At 31.8% G+C, this 27831-nt stretch overlaps 1 protein-coding gene across 2 annotated transcripts in view; it reads left to right on the top strand.

Moving 5' to 3' along the window:
* Tmprss15 (transmembrane serine protease 15) overlaps nucleotides 1–27831 on the top strand; it is a 114658-nt gene that overhangs the window by 39929 nt on the left and 46898 nt on the right. For both annotated transcript variants that reach the window (XM_076868384.2, XM_076868385.2), the window contains 8 exons: nucleotides 1606–1746; nucleotides 2399–2548; nucleotides 11929–12034; nucleotides 12350–12500; nucleotides 13745–13880; nucleotides 21157–21246; nucleotides 23797–23922; nucleotides 25778–25918. In XM_076868384.2, coding sequence (XP_076724499.2) covers nucleotides 1606–1746; nucleotides 2399–2548; nucleotides 11929–12034; nucleotides 12350–12500; nucleotides 13745–13880; nucleotides 21157–21246; nucleotides 23797–23922; nucleotides 25778–25918 — 1041 coding nt within the window. The remainder of the gene's footprint in view (nucleotides 1–1605; nucleotides 1747–2398; nucleotides 2549–11928; nucleotides 12035–12349; nucleotides 12501–13744; nucleotides 13881–21156; nucleotides 21247–23796; nucleotides 23923–25777; nucleotides 25919–27831) is intronic.

Here is a 27831-nt window from a genome sequence, read left to right on the forward strand (position 1 = left end):
TGATTTACTCCTTATAACAAATCTTTATGAAAAATTTCTTATCACAGAGAAAATTGAGGCACAGAGAAATCTACTCAGACATAAAGCAAGAACTGAATTGAATACTGACTTTGAAACCCCAGTTCTTAACCACCACCCTCTACTGTCTTTGTTTATACATAAGATACATGTCTTTCATTGGATCTGTGGTTCAAGGAAACCTTAAAAATCTGAGGAAAGTTTTAAAAAATGTCTACAGACACATATTTTATACTCTTTATCAGGGGTTATTGTCTATTTCTGATGCAGGTTAATGGATACCCGCAGTCTACTTAGACCAGAGCAATAACATTGGAAAACGTAGGAATCCTAACACATTACAATCATCAAAGGTGCCATTGAGCCACCAGCCTCATTCACATCCATCCAGAAACAGTTGTGCCAGAGAATTCCAATGCTGTAGAAAGAAAGCAAGAATGAGAAAGGCAGACAGGTTTAAAGGAAACTTTCTGGAATATTTACATATCTTAAGTGACTAGATACTTATGAACTACAAAGGTTTTCAACATGAGAGCAATTTTGGTTACATAGTTACATATGCTGGTAGGAGGAATCTAAATAACCAATATAATTCTTCATTAGGAAACACTGGATGACACACATTTTGGAGGAAAATATTAAGATGTGAATTTGAAACTCAAAAATAACAGTGATGCTTTGTCTGCAAGTGTGGTCAATTTCACAGACCAGAATCTGATATCTAGGTCACATTATCTGACTAAAATATTAAATCATTCTTTCCTAACTGTTTTTACATTATAACTACCAATAAGAAACTCTTTTAGACTTATTTTCTTCTGTATGTTCAGGTAATTTAAGTATTTTATGTATATCTGTTTATGTGTGTATATCTGGACTTTACAAATTTAAAAACTTAGGCTGGGGATATAGCTCAGTTGGTGAAGTGCTTGCCTTGCATGCACAAAGCCCTGGGTTCAATCCCCAGCACCATAAATAAATAAATAAATAAATAAATAAATAAATAAATAAATGAAATGAAAAAAAATTAAAAGCTAAGGCTATTTCTCACTCCCTTAAGAATCAAAATTGAAAGATAACATTTATGTGGCTTAGAGTTAAGGCAGAAAGAACAACAATAAAATCAATATAAAGTGCTATGGATTCAATACTTAATCACCAAGTATTATATTGATGTCCTACAATTATATCAGAGAAAGAAACAAAGAACTACTCTTTTTTTCTAATATTGTGACTGCATTTTAGCTCCTTTGGTATGGAATAGGATATAACTGATAGAGCCAAACTAACTTTTGGTTTAAGAACTGTTTAAATTTGTGTTTCTTACAGGAACATTTTCAGTAAAAGAATACATCTTTTCTTTTTATATGTGTACACAATGTATGTACCTACTAATTAAAAGTGAAAAAGTTTTTTAAAACATAAATATGTATAATAATTTGAGATTTTCCAATACTTAGAAAACACACTTCAATTAAGTAAATCACAAATGTAATGCTTTTAGTTAACTGAGTAATATCAGAATGATGGATAAATGGATGGATAAATGGATGTATTTCTATAACAGTAATTCATTTTCTTTTGTAGCTTCCCTTTGGGAAAGTAGTCCCGGCACAATTAGAATTTTTTCCAATCAAGTTACTCTCACCTTTCTCATAGAATCTGATGAAAATAATTATATTGGCTTTAGTGCAACATATACTGCATTTAATAGCAGTGAGCTTAATAGTAAGTATAATTTACTCTTAATCCTTTGCATTTTCAGGTTCCTAATATTTTAATCGAATTTTAAAAGTATCAAGACATAAAATGTTCATCATGGAATTTCATTATGAACATATTTTATGTACATCTCTCTTAATGCCAGAAAGAAATTATAAATTATAATATAGTTCACATTCTTCATAGAAATCTAATAACCAACTTGAGAAAAATTATAAATTGATATAAATATTAAATTAAAATGTTATATAGTGCAATATTACAAGTAAAATGTTATTGATTAAACTAATTCAGAGCTGTTTCCATGTAGACTTAATTTTGATCAAAGTACTAAATTTAATAATAAGGAGAGAAAAATTGGGGGAATAAAGTTTGTGTGGGTAAACCAATGGAGATAAGATGTAAAACTTAAATAACAAAAGCTTGTATTTGCTCACGTCATGATGAATATTAGAAACACATTAATTTAACACAGTTGAAAAGAAAAGATTTTTCAGACTTCATGTAATGAAATAAAGTGAAGATTAATAGAAAAGAATGTTTTTACTTATCCCACTCGATTGTAAACTCTACAAAGTTAGATTATTTTCAACATAACTTAATGTAACTGCTTATATTGTGAACTTAATTTTAGGGCTCTTTCATTTTTATTTCACAGATTATGAAAAAATTAACTGTGATTTTGAGGATGGCTTTTGTTTCTGGATCCAGGATCTAAATGATGACAATGAATGGGAAAGGATTCAAGGATCCACCTACCCTCCTTTTACTGGACCAAATTTTGACCATACTTTTGGCAATATTTCAGGTATAATTTATATTTAATTCATAATTTAAAACAAAAAGGGTATGTCAAAGGAATATAAAATCAACAAGGCTTTTCAGAACTTTTTCTTAAAATCATGCCCTACTAAATTTATTTAAATGAAAAATGATAATCAAATAAAAAGTAAAATTTAATATGTTTCAAGAAATATACTTTTACCATATATATTTATTTGCAATATGTTCAAGTATACACAAAAAGGCCATTAGAAATAAAGAGACAGGTTGTCGTTCTACATTTACCATTTATTATTAACTAAATGATTTATGTGAGGTAGTTTCCTTTTCAGAGTGTTGGTCTGCTTTGCCTTAGTTTTATTTTCTGATTATTCATTGCTAGTGCACAGAAAAAAAAATTCATTCTGTATATTGATCTTATACCCTGCTGTCTTGATGAACTTGTTAGCTCAGTTTATTTTTAAAGAATTCCTAAGAATTTTTATTTATAATATCATATCACATTGCAGTACAGATAGATGAACTTTTTCTGGAGACCCTGTGGAAGCCTGATGGTAGATCACTGTCATAAGGGAAGGCTGTGATCTGTTTAATACATTTTCATGAGAATGTGATATTAGAATTGGATTCCTGGTGGACACATTAACATCAGAGATGATAGTATTTGACTAAGAAAACCAGAATCATAGAGAAGAATCAGGAGATAAGAATCTTCTGTTGAGAAGATCACTCCTCAGAGCCTCAGAAGCATATAACCAGAATACAAATATAATCACTGAACAAAGGTTTGTGAATTTAGAAGAAATGAAATCTTAAAAAACTAATGAAAACTACAAAAAAAGAACAAAATAGAATTTGTGCATTTATACAACTTTAGTAGACAAAATCCATCCTACAATGTGATTGGTTGAAAAGTTGCTGGTGAAAATACAATTCAGTTTTAAAATAACATATTAAAAGCCTCCTGGCCAGCCATGGTGGCACACACTTCTAATCCCATTGGCTCTGGAGACTGAGGCAGCAGAATCACAAGTTCAAAGCCAGCCTCAGCAATTTAGTGAGTTCCTAAGTAACTCAGCAAGACTCTATATCCAAATAAAATATAAAAACAAGGGCTAGTATTGTGGCTCAGTGATTAAGCAACCCTGGGTTCAATCTCTGGTACCAAAACAAAACAAAAAGTCTCCTTTAACAATGTGCAATTCCAGACATTAAGAACACAGATCACATATCACCAATTCTACACTCTGAGAAATTTCAAGTTGAAATCTTTATTTCCTTTCAACAAACATGATAAGCCCCCCTTTTTTTCCTATCAGAGAACACTGTATCTTCTAACCCAGTGGTTTATTTTCACCATAGTATTCTTAGTATCAGGAACAAGAACCTGATTTTTTTTTATATTCGAATTTCTACAGTATTAACAATGCCTAAATTTAATCAGAATGTAATTTTAATTTTAATAGATGAACAAATCTCTAAAATTTTGACTCAATAAGTAATTCTGAATATTTTTAGATAAATTAATATCTTATAGCAAAAAAATCTAAATACATGTTTTTTGCAATTTGTTATTAATAGTCACTTCTGTTATGAAGATCAATATCTTCATTTTTATCCCATGAAAAGTAAATGGTTAATTTAATGCTCATTATGAGTGACAAAGAGTTAAGTAACATTATAGGGTTAATTTATTCATAATAGTAATGTTTCTAATAAATACTGACTCTTTAGATAATGACATCTCTAAAATATTAAAATATGGCTCATCATTCTGCATCTTGATCAAAATCTTTCTCTAAAAAATGAATTATCTTAACCAATGTTCATAATCATCACCAAGAGCTCTTTTCCATTTATGATTTCACCCCTTTATTTGAGAAGCTTTTTGTGAGCCCAGGCCCTATTCAAAATACTCAGAATACATCCATGAACAAAATAAATCATATTTCCTGCTTTCACAGATCACATATTCTACGAAGGAAAAGTAGGAAATAAGCAGAATATATAGGAAGTTCTGCTAGGTTAATTGTAAGATGAATAGTCTGAAAAACCGTGAACCTTGGCAAAGGAAAAAGGAAAGTCAGGTGTTAAAATGCCATTGTATTTAAAATAAGGTAATCAGATTAGGCATCATTGAAAGTGACATATAAGTCAAAACCCTAAGCAATTAAGGAATTAACCACATAGATAATTCTAGACGGAGGGAACAGGCAGAGCTAAGGTTCTAAAGGGGAGCATGCCCAACCGGTTTGAAGATAAGAGGAGAGGCCAGGGTGGCTGGAGTGCAGTGAGTAGAGCATAGGCTTTAGATGATGGTGCCTTTTCTATGGTTCTGACTCTAACTGAAATGAAGAGCTAGTTAAGGTGAGCACTGGAGTGGCAGGCTTCATTTACTCTGACTGGTAGTTGCAGAATAGTTTGTGGAAGGGCAAGAGTGTTGCCTGATTTGTTAGTCGGCTTTTTGTTGCTGTCACCAACATAACTGACATAAACAAATTTAAAAGAGGAAAATGTATTTTGACTCATAGTTACAGAGCTTTTCAGATCATGTTCCACTGTTTCCATTTCTTTCTATTTGAGGTGAGGAAGAATATCATAGTTAAAGGGCATAGCAAAGGGAAACTGCTCAGATCATGGAAGTCATGAAGCAAGGGTGGTGGAGAGAGCCTGGAAAAATATATAGTCCCCAAGTGAATTCCCTTAGTGACTTTCATCCTCTAACCATGCCCATCTGCCTACAGTTTTCATGAATTCCCAGTAGTTCATTCAGTTATTAATGGATTTATCCCCAGATGAGGTCAGAGCCCTCATGATCCTGACTTTTCCAAAGCCCCACCTCAGAACCTGTCTGCATTGAGGATCACATCTTCAAATTATGAGATTGTGGGGAACTTTCAAGATCCAAACCATAACACAGGGAGACTAATGCAAGGCTTTCCCTTGACCTAGATGTTTTAGTCAGCTTTTTCACTGCTGTGACTAAAAGACCTAACCGGAACAATTGGAGAGGAGAAAAGTTTATTTGGAAAGGTTTATGGTTTCAGAGATCTCAATCCATAGACTGCCGGGTACATTTCTCAGGGCTCAAGGTGAGGCTGAACATCATGGTGCAAGAGTATGGCAGAGGGAAGCAGCTCACTTGGGGATAAGTAAGAAGAGAGACTCCACTAACTAGATACAACATACATACCCCAAACCCACAACCCTAATTCCCACCTCCTCTAGCCACACCCTACCACTTCCATTACCAGTTAATCCCTATCAGGGGATTAATTCACAGATTGGGTTAAGATCCTCACAACCCAATCATTTCTCCTTTGAACCTCCTTGCATTGTCTCACATGTGAGCATCTGGGGGACACCTCACATCCAAACCATAACACTAGAGAAGAAGTCAAGGGACTCAGATCAAGGATCAGATATGGTAATAAGAGGTCAGATTCTAGACATAGTCTGAAAGGAGTCATAATAGGATATTGCAATTTAGTCACTAGTGTGTACCTATACATAAAAAACATTGCTATATATAGATGGTCAGTCCCATAAGGCCCAAAACATTTAGTACCGAGAATGGTGACATGCATATTCTTCTATATAATTAATCATTCTTGAATAAATTATATCTCAGAGCCAATCCTCCATGGATAAAGTAGTAATCTACAAGAGGAAGACTAACTCCTATACAATAGTCACCCTAGCCCTCTATAGGAGGCCGAAGAGTCAAACAATATGATCAGTTGTTCCCATAGTGTAATAAAAAAAAAATCTCTACCACAGTTGGACAAGAGTAGTTAGAGCAAAGTGAAGAAAGCATTTATATCTATTGACTATGACAGAAACCTTTTATGTAGTTGAAATCCTTGACATTTGAATTATCATTTTTCTACTTTTATGTCATCATTATAAGAGATAAAATAATTCCACTGATATTTGAAGAGTGTTAGTGCATTACAGGAGAGAAAAGGCTTCAGGTTGCCCACAGATTACATAACTAAAGAAAGTAGATGAACTTGACGAAAGGGAAGCAGGTGGAATGTCAGATGGAGATTTTAAATAGTTGGGTGGGAAATGAAGTCTCAGGAGAAAGTCATGTAGCAGGAGTTATTTAAAATTAGACAAGGTAGAGCAGGTCAGAGCACACCAGAGGCAGCGAGGTAATGAGGACCACGGTAGGTCTTAATAGGTTCTCTCTAACTCTCATATGTGTGATTTCATAATCTACCAGTCATTCACCCCAGGGACATTTTTCTTCCAACTGGCTTTTTTATGTGTCAGAACATCCTATGAAATGGAAGAGAATTAAGTTTCTCCTGCTGTTCCTCTTATCTATGCAGGGTTTTTTTTTTTTTTTTTTTGTTCTTTACCTCCACTTTAAATGACAGGAAGGCCTAAATGAAACAGATGAACTTTGAATTAGCATGGCTTTAGAGAAGAATATCTAAGCCCTTTCAGTTTTCCAGACCTTCTAAAGAACTCTTTCTTGGTGGAGCCACAGCTCCTAAATCTGTGTGCTGTCAATGTGCAGCTTTCTCTTTACTTCTTAGAAGCCAAGAAATTGAGGGAAAATGGAAGCGTTGATGCAGGGCACCATCTCAGGGTGTTCATAAGTGGCTGATTTGTTCAGAACACAAGGGAAAAGCGAGGTCAGCAATATGTAAGACTTCAGAAGTGGCAGGGTCACCAAAGGGCTAGATAGCCCAAAGAAAGTGTTTCTTTCCTCGCCTTTTTCAAGGAAACTGTAATTGTTTCTAATGCTTTTGGAACCAGTGTATGTAGAACTGAAGATGATGTGAATGTGGACCTTCGAGTCTTAGCAAGGTTTAAATCTCAGACCTTCCATTTAGGCAACTTATCTATTCTCTTTCTCTCTCTCTCTCTCTGCCTCAGTTTTCTATTCCAGAAAGTAAAATTGATGATAATAGGACCCCAGTTTAATAGGCATGTTATAAGTATTCAATTGATTTCTATGTTTAAAAAAATTAGAAAAATGCCTGACACATAGGAAATGCTATATAAATGTTTTGTTTTTTTTTTTTTTTTTTGCAATAACTATTTTCTCTTCATGCCACAAAAGTATTCAGAGGCAAAAATTGTCTGTAGTACCGTAGCATACTGGGGAGTAAAACAGTTATTTGGCTCAATTTTCAGAAAGTGCGCTAGGCTTTTAGATGTCTCTTAGCATACAAAATTTTTCCCAGTGTAACTTTAGTGTTTTCAAAGTAATATTCTTGTTTTCTTATCTTCTCTGTGATATTAAATTTTTTAAAATAAAAATAATGGTTAAAATTCAGTCAGATTCTATTGTTTATAGAATCTGACTGAATTTTAACCATTTCCCAACCTAAAACTTTCAATACCATTCATTTATAAGTTCCAGTTAATTTCATGTACACACTTACCTCTCACAAACCTCTTCTATCAGCCTCTTCTTGAGCAAGAGCTTCAGGGTTCCAGAATGCAGGGCTTTCTCCAGGTTCTGTTCTCTGCATCATCACCACACACACACACACACACACACACACACACACACACCCCAAACAATTTTTTCTCTTGAACTGATTTGTTGGATAGAAAGAGGTTAAGTTTTGTTTATGGAGAAATAGGCAGAAAAAGTTACACAAGGAAGTTGTAAGAAAAGCCTAATAGCTCAAGAAAGGGGTAGACTATGTGCTCAAATTAAAAAACATATTTCTGGGTTTAAACCAACTCAAAAGTCAATTCTGAAAACTCTAGAAGACATTTCAAGAAAGTTGAGAGATATTATCATCTGACCATAAGAGTTTCATGTGTTTATGGAAAATATCTGTTTAATCATTCCTTTTTGTATAGAACTTTAATAAACATAAAAGTAAATTAAATCAGCATAAAAATGTACTTAAACAATAGTTAACTAATCCACATAGAAAATACAAATATGAACAAGTTATCTTTCTTTCTTCCAAACTTCTAACAAGTTTTAAAAGTTAAATGTTAGGACTGGGTGTTTCAGTGATAGAACATTTACCAAGCATGTGTAGGGCCCTGGGTTTTATCCCCAGCATCACACACACACACACACACACACACACACACACACAAAATTGCATATTTGTAAATAAAATGCATAACATTTATATTAACAAACATCAGAGAAGTACAACATGCCATTAAGAATTCACATGAAAAAATGAATGCTTCTAACTGGAAGAATTTCTGAAGGAGATGATAATTTGACTAAAATTATCTCAAAAAATAGAATTTTAACAAGACATAATCAGAAGAGAAAACACAAGAACAGAAAAATATGAGGGGAAAGACACAAAAGGTAATAAAACTTCTAAATATTTGGAAATATTAAAATGAATTTATGGAAGTTCTACATAAAATTAGAAGAATAAGAAGAACTATGTCTGGAAGATACTAAGGTTTAGGACAGAGCCCTCAAATCTCAGAGTGAATTTATACTTAATTTAGTTACTAGGCAAGAAAGAGAGAGAGAGTGAGTAAGCGAGAGAGAGAGAGAGAGAGAGAGAGAGAGAGAGAGACAGTTTGTGATTTTGAATAAAAGATCAACTAGATTGCCCACAAGGAAGCATTATCAAGCAATGGTGTAGGTGATGAAGAACTTCCAAGGAGGGGTAGAGAATTTGGACGAAAACTCATTTGGAAATAAAGAAAAGTGATGATTGTGACTTAATTCATTATTTCTAGTGTTGTGATATTCTCCTCCACCTGATGAGATCTCCAGAAATAATACTATGTGAATATCTGGTATCTGGTCTCTTACTCTGAGTGGAATCAACTGGATATACAATTAATTGAGAACATATCAAATGAAGATGAGTCTGAGCTTTTCATTACTATGACCCAAATACCTAGCAAAAACAACTTACAGAAGGAAAAGTTTGTTTTGGCTCATGGTTTCAGAGGTTAAGTCTATGTTTAGCCAACTCCATAGCTCTGGACTCAAAGTGAGGCAGAACATCATGGTAGACCAAAGTGGCATAGGAGCACTACTCCATTCTTGGCACCCAGGAAACAGAAAGGGAGGGAGAGAGAGCCAAAGGAAAAAATGAACCTCCAGTGACCCAATCTTCTAGCCACACCCCACCTGACTATTGTTATTACCCAATTAATTAGTCCATTCAAACTAGAATGGACTGTTTAGATTACAGTTTTCACAATCAAATGATTTCACCTTTGAAGATTCCTGCATTCACATGAGCTTTTGGAGAGTACCTCATACCCAAACCTTAACAAGATCCAAACATAAATTTTATCACATTCAAATTATTAAAGGCAAAAAGAATGTAAAATCTTGAGAAGACAGAAATGACAAAATAGCGGCCTTTAAACATTGTTTATCACTTTTTTTTTCAGTGCTGGGGGATTGAAAGCAGAGCCTTGCACATGCTAGGCAAGTACTCTACCATTAAGGCACACCCCCAGCCCTCCTTAAACATTTTCATATCTAACAAATCATCTATCATTTTTGCTTCCAAAGGTCAAAATTAGAAATGATATATGCATAAATGTGTAATCTTTAAAAATTCTAATCATAATGAAATGGATTTTCTTGGAATGCAGTGATCTCTAATGTATCTGACATGTATTAAATAAGATCATACAGGCAAATTATTGTCAAATTAAAGGACACTTAGGTGGTTGGACTGACTGTATTTTCAGGTAAACTACAATCCTCAGCTTTTAGAATTTATAATTTTCTCTCATTTTCTACTTTGTTAACTAAAGAGTTAAGTGATATCACAAAAATAGTAATTTAATGCTATATATTATTTTACTATATTCCAGAATGTATAAATCTATATAATACTTGCTAAGTTGTGCTTATTTGTTTATTTATTTTCTTATTTAAGCAAAGTTCATAAAGTACTAGAGTCGATATGATTAATCTATTTTATGTATAAATGAAGTCATATCTTGATGACTAAAAATCCTATGTATATTACAGTTTAATGAGTAAATAACAGACTCAAAATGTTTCAAATCATAACCAATTGACTATGAATGTGACCAAACATAAATAGAAGCATGATGTGTGTTAGTGTTATATAATTTCAAATAATTACAAGTATTTTTGAAGTGTTTAAACATTTCATTACTTATCTATGGCATTCAAGTTTATTTAATTATTTCTTCCCTTACTGTCCTAAGCAACTAAAAGTAAAGTCACCTCAATATGGATTTAGAGTTGGGCATTTAAAGAGTAGATTTTGGTACTTCTCCTCTATATCTATACTGCTCTTTTTCATTGGGTTGTATAACTGAGCACTAAATAGCTAAAATGATTATTCATGAAATATCATAGCATATATAAAATACACATAATGTGCTAGTAATATAAAATGTTAAATACACTTATATTTATTTTATACTTTATGGTCAACTCAAATGAATATGTATAGATTACATTTATTAAGATATTTGACCATAATTTCACCTTGATAAAACACTCATTTATTCTGAGTAATTTTTATCTCCTTGTTCTAAATGTGCAGTTATGTATCTAAAGAAAGTATTACTAGTATTTCTTTTCTTCATGTCTTGTTCTTACTCTGCATGTTATAACTGTATGAATTTGAAATTTATATGCAACATTGCCTATATTTTTCTGTTGTAAAACACAGGAGAGAAGATGCTTGATTTCAAGAAAACTCTAAATTTTACCATTTCATAAAAACTGCATTGCAATCGAATTAGATTAATCTAATATTTTACTTGCTTCATATCATATCTCATGTTCCCTGCCTCCTGTCATAATATATGAGTAGTAAATGAAGAATAAAATAAATTCCCCTAAGAAAATGTTCAAAATGTTCTTATCCAACAACACTTTGTACACATCCAATGACGCAAATCATTGGTTGGGATAATGAATTCTAGACCAGACAGCACTTTATGCAGTGGCCTGTGCTATTTTAAAAGCTTTTATATGGATTAGCATGCCTCCTGTTCTTCTATGACCTGGTTAGTTATCATTCAAAGGAGCACAGGAAGATGAAAACATTATAAATTAGGTAAATTTTTATTTACAGATATGTAATATAGTAAACGTAATATGAAACTGACAGTCTTTGAAATGCTTAATCTTGCCTTCAAATGTGAATTTAAATACTTGAGTATATCATGAGTTAGCCCACCAGCATATCTTCATACTGCAAAGTACTGACTGTCTCTAAACATGTAGAAAATTGGAATTAAATTAGAAGGCTGTCAGTTGTGACATGATTTTCCTAAATAGCAGTTTGTTATGACAGAGGTGCTGCTTTCTGAACTCAAGTCCAGGGTCCTATGTATGTTTTCTAATGTTTTCATCTGTTAGTCTTGTTTATGAATAATATATCTCACAAAATTAAAATGTTAATATTTAAGCATATAAAAATGTTTTCTTTGGTTTTATAGGATTTTACATCTCTACACCAACTGGACCAGGAGGGAGAAGAGAAAGAGTCGGACTCTTGAGCCTCCTGTTAGAGCCTACTTTGGAGCCAGCCTGCCTTAGTTTCTGGTATGTTTTTTGCCGACTTGTTTCTTAGTTTCTGGTAAGACACATATTAAATGTCGTCTTATTTAATGAGTAGTATTGTCTTTCTTAGGGTACCAGTCTCAGATTCCACTGACATGGTGATCAAAGTTTTAAGGCATGAAGTATTACTTTTCCAATTTATGGAAAAGCAAAACACTGGAACACTCCAGTGTTTTGCTTTTCCACCCCCAAGGGAAAAGAGGATGTTGCAAACACAGTAAAGAATTTAGAAGAACCTAAAATGTATTTACGCTAATGTGGTAGGAATCCAAACATTTCTGCTTATTTCCAAACTAGGTATTATATGTATGGTGAAAATGTCTACAAATTAAGTATTAATATCAGCAATGACAAAAACATGGAGAAAACAATTTTCCAAAAGGAAGGAAATTATGGAGAAAATTGGAACTATGGACAAGTAACATTAAATGAAACAGTGGAATTTAAGGTTTGCAAAACACATTGTGATTTGTATTTGTATTCTTTTTTAGGGTATTGATGCAATTATAGTTTACAGTGATACGGTGAAAAGCTAATAATTTATTTTCTAAAGATTTCCAAGTCATTGTCTCTATTTTCTAATCTACCCTAGTTTTTCTTTGATTATATTTATTTTTATTTATTCATTGACATTAAAACAAATTACTGAGGAAGATTTTGCTACGTGAAAGTTTAGCTTGTCCATAAAATCTGTAGAAACCTCATAGAAGATTTTAACATGTTTCTTTAGCAAATTTCTAGAATAGACCAACTAAGTACCCTACTTTCCCAGGACTTTCAAATTTTCAACACAAACCCCACCAAGGTCAGCCCTGCACTTTTTCTAGGGAATTGCCATTTTTTTAGGACATCCATGCCCATTGGTGTCTACCCACTTGCCCTACTCTGACTTAATGTCCTTTAGAAACAAATTCTATAAGCTGTATCATTGGGAGTTCTTTTATCATTTATTTCACATTAAGGTGAATTAATTTTTCAAATAACAGTTTAATGTGTTCTATTCCTAAGGGTTTTTGCAATTAAAATATAGGATTATATCCTATTAGTTTGATCAAATTAACAATGTTCTTATGGGTGATTTTTAAATAAGATTAAAACACTTCCAGGAGATATATGTTTAGACAGACACTGTGATCATCAAAGACTTCAGTTCTCCCTTGTGACATGATGTAAGGCAGGTGATAATCGATGACCCTTATCATATTCCTCTCATCTCTTTTTGTTTCCTTCCTTTTCTTTCCCTTCTTTTCCAGAAATAAACAATTCATAAGTTTTTGGTATTTTTATTTAGTATTTTGCTATAATTGTTTTATTTTATTATTTCATTGTGCTATAATTGTTAATCTCTTAATATGCCTGATTTATACATTGTAATTTATCATTAGTAATAAATATAGTATAGGAATATATATTAATATATTTATATATATTTAACATAATTTATAGATATAGTTAAATATATTAATATGTATTTATATATATATTATATGTGTGTGTGTGTGTGCACATAATAAGAAAGGCAGTCTCATCAGAAGAACTTGAAAATCATGATTCATCAACATTTCACTATGTAGTAACTTGTCATTATTTGTTTAAATGGATATTGTTTCTCTAGAGGATTTTGGGTCACAAGAAGACTTAAGTCAGAAAATATTTGAGTGGAATCACTTTATATACCTCTCTGAATTTCAGATTGTTTTTAGTGCTGTTAAAAATCAGATCTTGAGTGACATAGCATTGGATGACATTAGCCTAACACATGGGATTTGTAATCAGAGTCTTTATCCAGAGCCAACTTTGGTCCCAACTTCTCCACCAGAACTTCCTAGTAAGTAACATTAATGTCTATTTTCCCTAAGTCATTAACGTTCTCAGGTAGATCTTAATGTGGCTTATTTTTTGTTGTTTCAGCTTTATATTGTTTTTTTCACTGAAAATCAAAGATTAAAGTAAAGTGAGTAAACTGGAGTCCATAATTAAATTTAGACTAGCAAACTATTGCATGTTACACACACACAAAAAGACACTCTTTGCTTTGTTCTGGATCATATTTATGATCATTTTAATTTCTCTCTCTCTCTCTCTCTCTCTCTCTTGAAAGTAGTGAAGGTGCTGATTATCATTTTGTTTTCACTAAAATAAGGTCATACTGTATTGCCCATATGCAGTGGTCTACAGATTTGAGGACAGGAACCTCAAGGTTCTCATGGCCCTTTTGAAGGAGTGATTTTAAGATGTCAAGAGGAGTTCAGTTTAGCCTAAAGCCCATTAAGCCTTTTTAATTAAAAAAAAAAAAAAAGTGTTGAATTAGACTGTAAACATACAGACCAAGCTCATATAACCTATTTTTGTCGTATAAATGGTACTTTTGTAAGCTTTTGCAATATATACCCTTCATAGAGCCACTGATTTGTTGCAGCTGAGTATTGACCATGATTTCTAGCCCTACAGGATGTTTTAGCTCAAAATAACAAAATGTTCTATACCTACTTGTGCTCTTAAGTCAAACTAGAAACATGACATTTCAGAGAAAAACTCATTACCATTCATCTTATCCTTTCATGTCAAAGGAGACAAAATCATTTTACTATTTTCAGACTATGGGATTTGACAGATTAAAAAAAAAAAAAGACCCAGTTAATGACAAGTAATATCAAGCACCCACTGTCCTTCTATTAGAATATTTTTAGCACACTGTTATTTTTATGCAAAAGCATTCCTTTTTTCTTTCAATAGGGCTGGATGGAGGTTATATAGTTCATAGCTTTGTTTGAATTGAACCTCATGGATATTTTATTCTGTTATGGATCTGAGCCCCAAAACATGGAATTTATTCCATTTCACATTTACTTCTATATTTCCTTGAAATACCACATACATTTTCAAAACTTTTATTTATTTATTTATTTATTTGCTTACAACTTTGAGTTAAAAAAATAAATAAATAAGACTTTTACAACAGTACTTTCAACAAGTCAAAGACTATAAAGTTAAATGACTGGAGTTTGAGAACATGTAATAAATAAGCTTCCATTAAATGGGTGATATAACTATACTGTCCTACTGGACTCAAGCCACCATATTGAATGTGTACTCACATTCCATCAAAAAGCTCTTTTCCACTTGCCATCTTGTGTAATAACAATTTTAAATGTGTTATTACACAATTGTAAAACATTCATTCAAATTATAAATATCTATAACATAAAAAACACTGCATAAGAAATGTAAGATGTATCAATAAGCATCGATGTTCAAAAATTAGTATAAAAATAAATATTTAAAATCTTAGACTAGCACATCTGCCTAATACATGAAAAAAGTGGTAGAGGGTAGAGAGTGTGACCTAAGAGAATATATTAAAGAAACATCCATAAAAACAGAATGACCCTTATGAGCCAAAAGAAAAAGAGAAAAAATGCCATGTATTTTAATGTGATAATATTAGCCATAAAATTGTGATGAGAAGTGGGTTTCTTTACACTAAACTCTACATCTAATTCATCTTTACTTCATTAGTGTCTAACTGTTTCCTAATACAACATAAATCGGTGATCAATATATAAATGTTGACTAAACCTTCTTCTCTTCTTCTCATTATTTTGGCTATAATCTTCTTTTGGTGACACAAACACTTTTGTGAAACAAAAATTTAATAGCAAAATTAAAGTTTGGAAATGATAGCAGAGTAGATGTAGAGAAAATACCAACAATAATTTGAGTTTTGTGGCACTAAGCATTCAGAATCTTTAAAATCATTGTTGGTTTCACAAGTAATTCCTATAGACTAAATATTACAATATTTTGCTGAACACGGCGGTGTATTCCTGAAATCCCAGCGGTTCAGTAGACTGAGGTAGAGGGACTGTGAGTTCAAAGCCAGACTCAGCAAAATCAAGGTACTAACCAATTCAGTGAGATCCTATCTCTAAATAAAATACAAAATAGGGCTGGAGGTATGACTCAGAGGTCAAGTGCACCATATTTAATTCCTTGTACCAAAAAAAAAAAAAAAAAAAAGTTACAACATTTTGTTATTTCAGTGTTGCCAATGTTGCAATCACTCTAAACAATAGATTTTCCTTTTAATCCTGTCAGTCTGTCCCTCTATTCATTAATCAATGGTTAAGAAAACTTTTGTGGAAGTAAATAACAGTTTCATATGCTCAATATCTAAGACATAGCAAAATGTCATTAACAAAAATATAAATTTGAGAGAACTTTTGTTGAAAATATCATACACATAGTTAAAACTATAAATATGGGTTCCCATGTTAAATATTTATCTATGTATACTTTACTACCTTCATGTCTATTCTAGTCAGAAGGAAAATAGATAACACCCAGATGTCGTGGCAGTTTGGTATCATTTACACATTTTAATATTAGAAAATTATAATGGTAGAATAACCCACTTGACTTTAACATACAAACTAAGAATCCATCCAGAGTATTTGTTTCAATTTCCAAATAGTTCACTTTAAGACAATGTTTAGCACAGCAGAAAATGTTAATTACCATTCAGTGCCTTCTGAACAATTTCATTCTAATGCTATTTGCAGTTGGTTCAGTGAAATTCTTATTTGAACAGAGCTTTTCTGGTTCCAGATCACTGATTTGTTTAAGCAAAAATAAAAGGAAACCATGGTTGCTGGCTAATAGACTTTTTTTTTTTTTGTCATCTCTTTTAGAACGTTTAAATAAAAAAAAATAATAATCCCAGACAAATAAGGGAATAATAAAACTCAGCTTCTTCCCTGAATCCTAGGGTTCCACATTGTAACTAGTTCAGGGAAATGTGAGTTTATTTTTCCTAACTGCAGGGATTCTTCCACTTTGTGACTTTACTCACTTGGTGTTACATCAGCTCCACAATTGTGCCTATGTCTTTGGCACAAATTAAATGTTTAGGAAAGCAAACATTCTACTGCACAATCATCATACCAACTTGCTAAGGTACTCTGATGGTGCACAACCAGATACCTACTAAATATAATAAGTGTATTTCAACAAGAAATCCATGTTTTATTCTTTGACTTATTCAAAAAGCTAATTTAAGAAAAATATCAAGCAATATTTTTCACTACTTATTCATTATTTATTTCAGTATTTTCCTTTATTTGCTCAATATTTAACCATTTTTAATCTCCAAATACACACAAAAAGTAAGTTTGGAAAGTTGACTGACATGCCATAATATTTAGATTTAAATAATTTACCTTGAGTTTTTCATATAGAAATAACAGTACCTCTCCCTCTTGTACTTGATGGCCTTATTCAGCACATCATTATCATTCCACAACATTGTTTTACTTAAGAGTCAAACCTCCATCAAATTCCACATTAACTTCACTTAAAGACCCTGCATCAAGGATTTTAACTAATCTATTTTGTTTTATTCATCTTCTTTTTAAAACAAGTGTACTAACTTTTAGAGCTATCATTGGTTAGATACCTATTAATAACAAATAAAATGTAGACCATTTGGAATGAAAACCTAAACTTGATCATCACAAAATTAATAAAAGGATTCATGACTGATCACAATAACTTAATGGAAATACAAATTTTGATAAATTAAAGCAAAATATTATATGAGATTTCATTTTGGATTGCAACTTAGACTTATAAGAAGCTATTTATGATATTAAAGGATTTGTTACCTATTATTATAATAATAAAAAACAACTCCTGACATTGAAAACTAACCTATTGTAACATAATCATCAATCTTAGGTATTATATTTCAAGCAACATCTACTATGACCCTCACATAATAAGACAAATTGAAAACCTTTGATTGAAACCATTTTCTTATTTCTTGTTTTCCCCTGGAAATCTTCAGTTTGGACCCTCTTATTATAAAGATCCTCTTATTATTATAAAGAAGAAAGCTAGGCTCTCTTCCTTCTCACCCTATAACACATGCTTCCATGTTGACACATTTCTCAAGAATGACAAAGCTTAAACATGGATTAAAAATGCCACGCCCCAAGGAGATTATCTGTCCTGACAATTACTTTGCAAAATGCTGTGTGTTATTTACATAGTATATGCAATGAAAATCCTTATTGGCATAGTAAGAAACTAATCAGAGTACAAATATTTGAGACAAAAACTCTAGAAAAGGAAAAATTAAAGAGTTGAACAATGGGAATAAATAGAATTTCCTTCAGCAGATAGGCTACTTTGCTTTCATTGACTTGGTGGGCTTGGTTTATCGAATAACACAGCAGGACTGTGATATCTGGAATTATGATTTATGAATCTTTTGTTCCTCTGTTAAGGAGCACATGCCCCGTCTCCACTATAGCATCACTACCATGAAATTAAATTGCATCATGTTATTTAGAATGCCTTAAAGTACTGTAGTCAATACTAACACTCATTTATATGCAAAGAGTAACTGAAATAGCTTATCAGGACAAGAACCAGAGATATCTTACTGGTCAGTTATTTGATGTGAATTTATAATTCAAATGTATTTCAAAATATATTTCTTAAGTATTCTAAAGGAATGAATTTTTACAAAACTTATGTTTAGAGGAGAAATGCTAAGTAAGTGAACTCCCTGCCTTTTCAGACTTTATAATTCCACATGTCCATCTTTTTTTAGCTCTGTTTGTGAGTTTATTAAAGTCCTCCTTACTCATCTTTCCTTCAAATGTAATGTACTTTTTCTGTAAATTCAATACATTTTCAAAATGTCAACTATGCACTATATAAGCAATATAATATTTTGAAATGTTCCTATTCCTTTAATAGAAAATTGGATAATGGTCACACACACACTCAACACTGCTCTGATTGCCCTGCTTCATGGCTACATTTTTGAAGGAGTAAAATTTGTCTTTTTCCAGTATTCAAACTGCAGTCTAATTTTTGTCCCATTGGTTATACTTTACTTCCTCACTGATCTCATTGAAGATTGGTGGAAATATTTAATGGAAGTTGAAAATTATTAAAATTAAATGAGCTATGGGTATTCAGGGGTTATGGAATTGTAACAGATCTCTCTTCAGAAATCTTTGCCAAACAATGAGCCACATAATCAAGGATATTTTATTTCTAGTGGAGAACCTGCCCTCATTCATTGTTATGAGTCTCTGATTCAAAAGTCTTTTCAGAGCCACGTGTACACTACTTTCTTCCTTTTAGATCTACTCCTCATTAACTTTATTAGTCAGTTTCTTCATCATATTCCTTGCCATCCTCCTTGTTTTTGTCACATACTTACCAAGTCATATACTTAATGAGACTCAGTCTGTTGGATCATATTCTTCAAATGATTCAAAGTTTAATCAAACCATCAAGAGATAGTATTGTATTGTGAGATATGCATGAGATTAACTGGGTTGAATTATTGACTTTGACATTGGGAGAGTGTGTATGACATTAATAAATGACTGAATATCTCAAAATTTAAGATTGCCATAATGCTGAAATAATAAAAGCAATTACCTAATATCCAAAGATGTTTTGAAAATTAGTAGCGAGTATGCCAGGTAATGTGTAAGTGCTTTAAATGAATTATATTTGATTTTTTACAAACACTTAATATCTATTTTATGTATGAGAAAACCATGTCTTACAAAAACAAACACTTTAGAGCACAATTTTAATCCAGTAACTCCAACACATGTTCCTTTTATTCACCATACTTTCCTCAAATGAATGAGACAAGGTACATGAAAGCATTCTACAAACAATAAAATGTTGTGAGTTTCTAATAATTTTTATAAGTTAATCTTAGTGTAGAAAAACCTGGTCCTGTAAGGCATAAGATAACACTGTGTCCTACTTCCTTACAAAACTGAAGAGTCTGGCAGTGATACTATTATTGAATCAGATTAGTAACAGAGGGACAAAGTATAAAGCCAAAATCATACCACCAGTGACGGTACTTCTTCCAACCACAACCTTCCTTGACTACATCACCACCTAGCTAATCCATTTAAGTGGATCAGTTCACTGATTAGGTTCTTATAACCTAATCATTTCACCACTGAACATTCTTGCATTGTCTCACTCATGAGCTTGTGGGAACACCTCATATGTAAACCACAATAAGGCAGATGAATTTTAAATGACCTAAGTAAAGTTGATGATATATTTTAAAAAGATCAAAGAAGGGGTGCTTCACTAGGATTAAGAGACAATTACCCTTCCCATAATCTGATTTCTAATTTTTTAGGAGTAAATAATTCCAATATCATCTCCCTTTAGTAATATAAAAAATGTATTAACATTAGTTTTTTATATTTTTAAATCTGGTTTCATTTTGTATTTTTTACATATAATAATGATAACAAAATTAGTAGAATTGGGATATTTAAAGTAGTTAATTTTTATATTACATTAGAATTTGTTTCCAATAAATAAGAAGATAATACAAAATATGTTAAGAACACCATAAAGCTAATCTATCTAAAGTATCATACTCTGAGCTAGAAGATCTATGATCTATTTTTCAATTAATTTACATCAACTTCCAAATTAAATCCCAGAAAATGTTGGATGCCAGATCAACCCATGAAAATTATGAATAAGTAGAGTGTCAGTTGGTTTTCCTTTTCTGAATATAAAATGCTTCAATATACAGGATAGTGAGGCTTCCTTTCAACTCTTCTGAAAAGGCAAAAACAAAAGAAGAAAAAAAGGAAAGGAAAGAAACACAGGATTCATGATTTTCTGCCCCTTCTCATAAGATAGGGGCAAGTATAGGATTTGTTCTATTATAAATAATCATTTTTTCTATAGCAAAGATTTCGTGTCTTATTTCATGAAGAATATTTATAAAAGATGTTTAACAAAAAGGTTTTCCTCTTAGAAAATAAATTTTAGGAAATAAAATTATGTTCAATCTTGCAGATTAACAAAGACAATAAGAATATAAAGATTTTGAGGAGGTCTTCAGTTAAGAGATGAATTTACTTTTATTTTTGCCTAATTTAAGTTGCAAAGTTTTTTTCACACAAAGACTACCACGTATCTGTCATAATTAGTACTAAAAGAAATGTAACTGGAAATTTCCTGACATATACTGTTATCTCTCTGAAATAAACTCTATGTTCCTAATGAATTTGTATTGCTTTCCTTTCCAGCGGACTGTGGAGGGCCTTTTGAACTGTGGGAACCAAATACAACCTTCAGCTCTCCGAACTTCCCAAACAACTACCCTAATCAGGCTTTCTGTGAGTCCATTTTTTTCTAGACCATAGTAAAGAGTTTATATATCAAGTTTAGGTCACTTCTTCAAACAACAAAATAGGTTATAAATTTATCAAACATGGGCACATCCATCATGTCTGCCTATGTGATTGCTTAATATAAAAATAAACATCAAAATAATCACTAAATTTTACAATTTCAGACCAGGCAAAGTGCTAATGTCTAATACTATTTCAGTCAATTCTCACAATTATTCTTTAGAAAAAGTTGCTATTATTATAATTCTAAATTAGAAAGTTGGATAAAACCAACAAATGAGGGAACTGTCTTATTCCTGGTACTTCTCTCTTATTCACTGTCTTTGCTTCTGCACATAATGTCTTAGCATGCATAACAAGTTTTCAAGTTCATCACACAAAGTCAATGAGAAAAATATCAAAAGTAAAGAACCATTTGTGACATTTACACATTGTGTAAATGTATACTAGTTCAATCAAGCAGACACCCAAAGTACTGTGATTAGACTCACAGTATTAAAGAGAAAATAAAAGGGAGAACAGCTGCAACACCCAAATTCTAGAGAAAATAATTTGCAAAAACTGCACAAAGGCTATCTTCAGGTCAATATTTTTACCTTGAAAAACTCATTGTTGCACTGAAGATGTGGATTCCCCAGCCCACCCTACAAAGATCCTACTTCAGTAGATCTGAGCTGAAACGGACATTTTTGTCCCATGATCATGCCTAATGAGGAATGCTAATCTATTTATAGAATTGTAACTAGAATGAAAAAAATGTCCCAAAGGCAGTAGAAAATGCATTGTTAGAAAATATCAACCTTTCTTCCTTCAGATGATCAAGAGATAAGAAAGCATCGCTTTCAAAGTCAAATATATTTATCTGATCCAATAAATGAATAAATAAATAGCTATTAATCTAATGTGACTTGTATAGGGAAACAGATTATTATCTCTACTTCACACTGCAGGCATCTTTTAAAGATCATTTGAAGAAAGTAATGATCTTAAAAATATCAAAAAACAGTGGGACATTGAAACAACATTAGTCAAACTAAATTAAAGCATCTATTTATTCACCTAAATATTTATTAAGTGCTTTATTTGTTAGGCATTGAAATAAGTAAAACAGGGAACATATATCATAATCTAGTAGGAAATCAGATAATGATTCAAGCATAAAATGTTAAAATAAGGGTGAAGACAGGACATTATGCAGGAGAAACATGGAAGGGTATTTACATACAAACACAAAAGACCATTACTATTTCTGACTCTCTAAGGAAAATTAAATAATGATAACAGCTAAAATGGAAAGTGTGAATTAATTTTGCACTATGTTATAGAATTTGAATTTCTTTTTCTGGATGCAGAAGGGAAATTTCAAACAGTTTACAGGAAAATTGTGTTAAAATCAAGTTTGCCTTTTAGAAAGATCTATCTGGCTACAGTGCCAAAAAAGAATAGCAAGGGAGAGGAGTCATCAGCATCACCGATTGGGGGATGAGAGATGGAAGTGCTTTAACCTTCGACAGTAGCAATGGATATTGAAAAATAAATGGAATTCAAGGGATATATGAAGTTGTATTGACAGGCATTAGCAAATGATTAGATACGATGAGAGAGATCACATTCAGGAAAATGTGAACTTCCTGGCTTGGGTATCTGTGAATCTGTGGCAGCATTCACTGAGATAGGAAGAAGAAAAATGAGTTTGCAAAATAAATAATGCTCTATTCTCCTTGGATCTAATTGGACACAAGATATGTACATCCATGTACAGTAATTGGATAAATTTGTCTTTGTCTACTCTCCAATGAAAATGCAGAAAATAAAAACTTAGAAGTCATTACAAATACATGAAGTTTTATTCCTTAATTTGAATTAAAGCACTCCTACACAGGGAGAAAATGGCTTAGAATAGAATCTGAGGGTTACAACATTTTAGAAATCAATCTATAAACCAATATTTATAGATACTGACAATTTGGGTATCTCTCTTAAAATTGGATCACCTCCATAAGACATACATAATAAACACAAAAAAATTAAAATAAATGTTAAAATTTACTTGTCCTGTGTATCATATCACACTTCAACATTTAATTTTCTTATAAATTTAGACGTGGAAAGCTAAGTGAAATGAATCACAATCTTAATACCTTTAGATATCCATAAATTTCATACTGTAGTAGGTAAATGACTATTTGCTATATTTTATTAAAGTATTTTCATAAGAATAAAACAAATACAATTGTGGTAAATTAACTCAAACTTAACTGAAGGTTTACATAAATATTATTTACCAAAGCAATATATTTCCTAGTCAAAAATTCAAGAAAGGAAAGGACAAGGGGAGAGGAGGAAGAAAGTAAGGGATGAGGGAAAGGTAAGGGAAGGAAGGAAAGAAAGACAGAGAAGGAAGTTTGGAGTGTTGGTTTTCCTGGAATTAAAAAAAAAAAAATTAAGCAATTTGAAATTTTCAAGACTGAAATTTTTAATGGAAATCAAAATAAGTGTATTATAAATTAAATGTTATTATTTACCATTTTTAAGGTGTTTGGAATTTAAATGCACCAGAGGGAAAGAATATACAACTTCATTTTCAAGAATTTGACTTAGAAAATATTGCAGATGTAGTTGAAATCAGAGATGGCCGAGAAGATGATTCCTTGTTCCTGGGTATGTATGCAATATGAAGACTGTAAAAGTCATACATCTCAGACATTGCACTGACTCAGTACTTCTAAATAGCTGTGATCATTTTACAACTAACAAAATGAAAATATAGAAGTAGGGTAACTTGTTGAGTTTTAAAGGAAACTTTCAGTACGGGGCATGTTTGCAATGACGACAAAATAACATTTATTATGAATATTCTTGGTCAACAAGGATTAATATTTTTGAGTTATTGCTTCCCACTAGCTATCATTAATTTTCTACAACAATCCCTATAATTCAGAGACTAAGCACTAAGGGTACCTATCATGTAGTTTTCTATGTATTCTGTATATATCAGATATGCATAAAAATAACTCCTAAACCCAGGGTATATTTCATGTCAGACTATCCAAACAAATTGCATTTGTTACATAAAAAATTTTAATTATTTTTGGTTTACATTCATTATTATTTTTTCCTGCCATTGTCTCTAATACTAGCTCCTTCTATATAGGTATCTAGGAATGTCTCAAAAACTGATCTAAGTTGATTTTTTTCCTATTATCTATTATTTTTTAAAATATGGGGGGAGTATGCTCTTCTAGAGAAAATTTTGTAGCTTTATCACAAAATGCATGTGGAAAAATTAAAAGTCAAACATAGTTGTTACTAATACCAATTTTTTAGAAAGGGGTTTCTTTTGATAAGTCACATATTAAATTATGAAAATATTGAACCATGTCAATCAGCTTGAATGCATGAGACAACACAATTTGGGACTTAAAAGTGTTTTGTCTGAGTGTGCTTTGGACCCATTTTCCTCATTTACTTTAAAATCCAGTCTGATATCCTTGCAATCAGAATACAGTTTTGTAAACACTGCAGTCAATGGGTGAAGGCTGCACAGGAAACTTTCCCAAGCCCATGAAAGATTCTTCAGCCAGATACCACACAGTTCTAGAATGTAAGCCTCCTGTTAAAGGAATTTGAGAGTAACAGAGAGAATAAAAAACAAAAGCCTTGGTGGAGAATAGATACCCAAGAACTGGAGAACTTGAAATTTGTTTTTCATATTAACATTTATGAACATATTTTGAGAATTTTTACCTTTTTACATCAAATTGTCTCTTTAATAACTTTGGTGTTCTCATGACCAAGAAAAACAAAAATTCAATTTTTTTTCTTTTACTCTTTACACAAATCATTGAAAGAAAATAAGAATTCCAGAGAGATCTCATTGTTTTCATATTTGTAGGTAGGATTTCTCTGAATCATTTTTAGTACTTCTAGCATATAAAACAATTTAAAAATGAATGTATCTTTTTTAATTAGCTAAAGTATTATTTAGTAAAGAGTGTTTATAAAATCTGTAAAGCCCAAAGATTAGTGGGATATAGTTTTTAAAAACCACCATTGAAGTTTATTGTATGTAATCCATCCTTCAGATTACATTTTTGATTCAACTTACAAAAAAATATGAAATAAATGTGGACAAAAATTTACTAAGGGAGACTATGCTGTCGATTATTTTATAAAAGTGTTTCTAAAAAGTCAAATGATGATTTTTCTTGGCTAACAAGTTATTTAAACAGTGGTGGTGTTAAGCCAGATAATATTTTGAGTAATGTATTATGGAATTATAGAGCTTCAGAACCTCAAGTTATATTTTAAAAGATGGAGAAAGATGCTGGCTTTATGAAAACAATGTCTAAAATATAAAATATAAAAGGAATGCACACATTTGTTCATATATGGCTGCTGCATGAGTGAGCTGTGATGCATGTAGTCCTATGATCAGCCCTTGAATGTGAAATAAAGTCCTGTTTCTTTCTAGAGTCAAAGGTTTCACTGATTATCTCATTTTCCTTTGGAGCAGCTGTGTACACGGGGCCTGGTCCAGTGAAGGATGTGTTTTCTACCACCAACAGAATGACTGTGCTTTTCATCACTGATCTATGGTTGGCCAAAGGGGGATTTACAGCTAATTTCACCACTGGTTATCAGTTGGGAATTCCAGGTAAGCAAAACTGCACAAGGTCCATCACTTTTGAAGCATAAAAAATGAAAATATACAAGATTTCAATGCCTAAATCACAACTTAGATGTTTGTATTCTAAGATATGTATTCTTCCTCATCTGTATAATCATTATCTACATGTTCAAAACAGGAATCTGAATTGTTTTTCTACAGATCCACTTGCATTTCTTTGGTTTGCTAAGAGTCTTGAACTTTGCTCAGTAAAAAGGGTCATGTTAAGCACTGAAAGTGTAGTAACTGCCCCTGTAATGAAGGACTTTATCATGTTACCTTTGCCAGGATCATATTCAGAAGCATCAGGGAGATAGACAAGTGAGCTGTTGAAATGCCAGCAACAACCAATTAAAAAATTTAAACTCATCAACTTATTAGAGTCAACCAGAATAAAGTGGCTGCAATAAAGGAATTAATACTAATATTTCTGATATGTGCAACTTTCTTATCTTGAACTTTTTTTATATACATAACACAATCAGCAGGAACAAACAAAATTGTGGTCTACATGTGTGTGTATAGACAGAGATGCATAGATTTATTTAAGTTCACATGCACCCAGATCCTCCAGCTATACCCTACCACTTCATTTAATTCCATCAGGGATTAATCCACTGATTAGGCCAAGGCTATAACTCAATCATTTCTCCTCTAAACCTTCTTGCATTGTCTCACACATGAACTTTCTGGGGACACCACATCCAAACAATTACATTGTTTGATAAAAACCAATTTGTTTTTATTGTTTAATAAAAAAATAAATTTTAAAGAAAATAAAAAGCAAAACATTTGCACCATTATTTTTACATCTTAAATAGTGAATTTGAATTTTAAAAATTAGTATATAATTTTTAGTGCCTATTAGAATAGTTCTCGCTTAGCATCTATTTCTAATGTCAATTGCAACACAGCCTCCCTTCAGAAATTTGGAAAACAATGGTTGTCTTTAGCCAAAACAATTACATGGGAAACTTCCACTACCACATTATTCTTCTGGCATAATAGAGGTCTTTGTTAATAATATGAACCACATAATCTTCCGGTTAATGGTATAATTCAAAGACTCAGGTTAAAAATTACCTATATTTCCACAAAAATTGCTACATAAAAATATAATGATAAATCCAAAAACAATAAAATATGGGAAAATAAGAATATTTGCAATAGGCATGCAGGAGATAACCCCAAACCACAATCTGAAAATTATGCATATTCCCAAAGGAAAAGAATAGGTTAAAATTGACAGTGAAAGATATAATGGGGAAAAATAATACACTTTCTGAATCTGACTAAAATTACCTGAAAAATTGTGAAGTCTTAACAGTGTTTCATTAAAAAAAAAAGTAATAGGCACAAATTAATGTTATATCATTTCCTACTTAAAGTTTTACATTTTTAAGGAAATTTTTGTGAATTCTTAAGCAAAATAAAAATAATTATTCTTCCCAGGTATTGAAATGGAAACAGCTTCACATCTAATGATGAACATGTGAAAACAGTGATAGTTCTAAATTTTTAAGAAGATACTGCTACAAATTTTAAAAAGTACATGTATCAGTAATGTATCAGTAGAATTATGTACTCTGGTCTGCAAAGTATCATAAATTGGAGCAAACAAATATCTAGTACTTGTTCCACTAGAGAAGGGATATCCCCACATTTTTCCAGGACTTTTATCCTGAAACCAAATTTTAAAAGAGATATTCTGGTTTTTAAGTGGAACTGAATAATGAAACTGAAATAACTGAGATTAATAACTATTCTCTAAAAAATAGGTAAGTGGATTTATTCATAAATCCAAGCACTTGTATGAATTACAGGGCATTTCACCATCTGCAAAATTGAAGGCACCTTAAAACACAATTTTAGAAAAATAGTAGATCTGTAAATTTGTATTC

Source organism: Callospermophilus lateralis, chromosome 10 (genome assembly GCF_048772815.1).
Source record: "Callospermophilus lateralis isolate mCalLat2 chromosome 10, mCalLat2.hap1, whole genome shotgun sequence".
Lineage (NCBI taxonomy): Eukaryota > Metazoa > Chordata > Mammalia > Rodentia > Sciuridae > Callospermophilus > Callospermophilus lateralis.